The sequence below is a fragment of the Mastomys coucha genome, unplaced genomic scaffold, assembly GCF_008632895.1.
Source record: "Mastomys coucha isolate ucsf_1 unplaced genomic scaffold, UCSF_Mcou_1 pScaffold15, whole genome shotgun sequence".
NCBI lineage: Eukaryota > Metazoa > Chordata > Mammalia > Rodentia > Muridae > Mastomys > Mastomys coucha.
In genome coordinates, this window is record NW_022196897.1 from 2,421,312 (window position 1) to 2,425,293 (window position 3,982).

The 3,982-nt window shown below is 39.9% G+C and overlaps 1 protein-coding gene across 1 annotated transcript in view; it reads left to right on the forward strand.

Annotated features, from left to right (window-relative positions):
- Positions 1 to 3,982, forward strand: part of Slc39a12 (solute carrier family 39 member 12) — a 79,703-nt gene that overhangs the window by 10,711 nt on the left and 65,010 nt on the right. The window contains exon 4 of the mRNA XM_031373294.1: positions 2,856 to 3,063. Coding sequence (XP_031229154.1) covers positions 2,856 to 3,063 — 208 coding nt within the window. The remainder of the gene's footprint in view (positions 1 to 2,855; positions 3,064 to 3,982) is intronic.

The following is a 3,982-nucleotide window of genomic DNA, read 5'->3' on the forward strand; positions in this document are numbered from 1 at the left end:
CTCCCCTCCCTCTCCTTTCTTTCTCTCCACACAGTCATAGCCAGCTTCTTTTCTCTTTCCTATAATAAAATATTCCACAACTATGCATTCCTTCTTTTAACTAATGTGTCACACAGCCCCAGCATCGGCTGCAGAGAGACCTGGGCCATCATACAACTATCATCATCATCATCATCACCATCATCATCATCATCATCAACAGCAACATTGATACTGGGGATTGAACCCCCCAGGGCTTTGTGCTTGATAGGCAAGCACTCTGTCACTGAGCTACACTCTCTGCCTCATAAATCTTGAGTCATATTTCCAGAAGAATTCTTTGAGGATCTATACCACAATTTGAAGGGGATATGAACATTATTTATGGGACAATGGCTATGAATCTTTATTATCTTTTGAATTATTCATTGATTTGTAAAAACAAGCTTAATTCTTAGTCTCCATTCTGTTGTTCAGGAGGAAAAGTTCTCTGCTGGGTTGTTCTGGCTCAACAACCAACAAGCGCCCTTTCTATATGTTACAAATGTACTTAATATCTCTTCTTACTTGGTATACAAGGAAAAGCATATTTACTAAGCACCTTGCAAAGATCTGTATGATACTTCCAATCCTGTGAATTCTCCAAATTGATCCTGTTCCCATGTTAGAAAAAGGTTCCTTGATGGAATTCAATTTTTAGCTTGAATAAGGAGATGCTCCTAAAGGTAACATCTTCATTGTGATTTCTCTATGATGTAAGATTGGCTTGAATTACCCAGTAGGATTTTAGACATTCTGCCCCTTTACTGCCTTTTGGTGCAGATTAAATAGAAATGGAAATCCGGTAGTTAAAGGCAAATGGTGGGTAGCAGTGGGTTTCTAGTTATGCTGCCTACATGCTCAATATTTAGCCTTTGCAGTATTTTTAAGATCAAACATGTATAGAGAATAAAATAACAGGACAGAGAAAACTTTTTTTCATCTGGTTATCAAGAAGTAAACTACTGTCCTGAACTTTTCTAGGCTTTAGCACAGTAATCACCAATGTATGTATGTGACTTCTAGACGGTTCCTGTAATCTATTTACCCACAATGACTTAGGTAGTCAGTCAGTCTAGCTTTTGCAGAAGGCTGGTGACATCTCTCTGCAGACTGATGCTTGGTTCTAGATAGCATAGAAGTTACATATCAGCCTATCCCTTGTAATCCCAGCTCTTAAAATGCACAGGACTTGACTTCCACAGGTCAGATCCCTAGTAACCATTCTAGATGATCCTCAACCAACTTCTAGGAGAAGTGGTTTTACATGTCAGTGTCCTCATTCAGCCATGCTACAAGACCAGAATATAAATGCCACCCCATTCCTTCACTATCATCTTGATAAGTAACTGCATTTCATTGTCTTCCCTCAATCCCCAAGTGCTGTTGCCTTTGTGGGTCTTTCTGTTGTTTTCTACCTCATCTTAGCCCTGCCTCTTCTGGAAGGTATTGATTGTAGTGTAAGGACTTCTTAGGTCAAAAAAAAATTCTACTCTCAACAGAACCTTGTGACTGTAACATTCTTTTTTACAGCCTATGAAAAATTTACATCGCCATGAGGGTCATGCTGTTACATCTCAACTTGTTTCTTTCTTTCATAGTACTTTCCAGAATTTATCAACAATGTGGTCACACTGCTGGGGATGAAGCCCAGAGTAGAACACTTGCTCAGCTTGCATGAGCTCCTAATTTCCACCCCCAGATTCCCACTACATCTGTGAGTAGACTCCTGTCAAACTCACCACCAGACCTCAGAGAGATTAACTCAATAGGCTTTTATTCCTTCTTCAAAGTCACAAGTAGTGAATGTTGACACAATAACCCATGCTTGTATCCTCTTTGGATGAGCCAATACACTCGATTTCATTGATAGTAAACGTTGATAGTGTGCCATGGAACATAGCAGGTATTTTACTTTAATAAGTAAAGAGATCAATAATAGTATTTATGGTAAAATTCTACCTTGTCAGATGAGCATAATTTAATCAGGAAAAATGAATACACACACAAGAAGGCCAGATGTCCGATGTTCCATAGGAATTCAAAGAATACAGGTGCTATGTTAGAGTGGACTACTCACTGTAGTGAATACACAGTGAGCTTGGGTTCAAGGGAGATGTAGAAGTAAAGGTTGTGTCTTTGTTACTTTTCTATTACTATGATGAGATACTTTGATGAGATCGATTTAAGAAATTATAAATTTATTTTGGGCTCATAGTTAAAGTACAGTCCATCAAGGCAGGGACATCAAGGCAGTAGGGGCATGAAACACTTTGTCTCTCAGTCCCACAGCCAGTAGGAAGATGGCAATAAATACTTTTCATCAGCCTGTGTTGTCCTTTTTATACAGCCTAGAATCACAGCCCTAGGGAGTGAGACCACCTACATTGGATGGCTTGTTCTACCTCAAGTGACCTCATCAAGATACTCTCCCATGGGCATGCTTAGAAATTCTTTTCCCAGGCAATGGTAAACTTCATCAAGTTGACAATTAAGATTAATCGTTGCAGGTACCAGTATGTGCATCAATGCTAGGATGCTTCTAGCCTACAAGAATCCTTGAATCTGGAAGAAAATTCATCAAGGAAAAGGATGCAAGCTATAAGACTGGACATGTACTTCAGAAAGTATATTGCTAAGACAATCATAAGGGAAGGTAGACACCTGAGATGCAGGAGGGTGGGATTAGGTTTGAAAAAGTCAAACATTTCCCAAATCGAGTTCCCCTTCAGGTAGTAGAGTGATGATATCATTCCTACAAAATAATCTTCTCTTAGATATGCTATTCCTCAACAGAACTCCACAGGTTAACATTTCTTCCTTGTTTTTGGCTGTAGTGTATGGAAACTAAGATTCTGCAGAGGGAATCTGGCATTCAGGGCAGCAATGGTGCTGATGAAAAGACGCTTCCTCAGCTGGCCGCAGCCATCATCGCTCTGTCACTCCAAGGAGTTTGTCTGGGGAGAAAAGGCTTACCTTCCCCAGATGATTTTACAGAATATATTTTCAATTTCCTGAATAGTACCAATGCCCTCCACCTATCTGGTAAGATTATTTTTCACAAATTTCATTTGCAAGTCACATCTGTCTGATTAATTATGCCAGAAAACAAACGCTAGAGTATTTTGTTGACTGAATTTATCCAGGTCTGTTTTAAACATTGTCTTATCTTGGCATGTAATAAGAGAGCACAGATGGCCTTTTAGGGCAGAAGTCTATCAGTTGATGAATCATACACACAAACTTGGCCCATTTTTGTAGGGATACAACTTATGAATATGGAATCAAATAGATAGATTTAAAATCCTGACTTTGAGAACTAACTAAACTTTTCCCTATTTTATACATAACATTGGACCTGAGATGGCAGATCAGTAGGGAATTATAAAAATGTTATTCAAAATGGCCCAAGAGGGTCTGCAGCAGAATGCATGTAATTATAAAAGTAAGCCATTTCTCTCTCAGCAGAAGTAACTTGTATGTTATTCGTCTACTTCTGTTAGGAATTGGTTCCAATGCTTTGCCTGAATTCTGTTCCCAAAGCTGCACTTCCAGATCCGAGGATCCCTGCCCCCAGCTGGCTTAGATTGATAATAAAGAATTGCTGTACAGCCAATGGCTGGGCAGGGAGATGGGGTAGGAGGATTTTTAGAATGCTCAGGCAAGGGACTGAGAGAGGGGGAAAGAAGAAGAAAGTTGCCATGATGGGAAAACAGAGAGATGAAACTTCAAGACCCTATGGCATGTAAGAACCTGGGGAAGTAGCCCTAGGGGCCACATCCCCGATTGGTCCTGGAGTAGCAGAGATGAAATATAGATTTTAAAAGATGTTATGTTAACTCAGGAATACCGGAGGGAGTGTTTGCTAGCCATGGAGAGATTCAGAAGTACCCAGTCATTGAGCTACTCGTATCAAAATTGGTGTGTGTGTGTGTGTGTGTGTGTGTGTGTGTGTGTGTGTGTA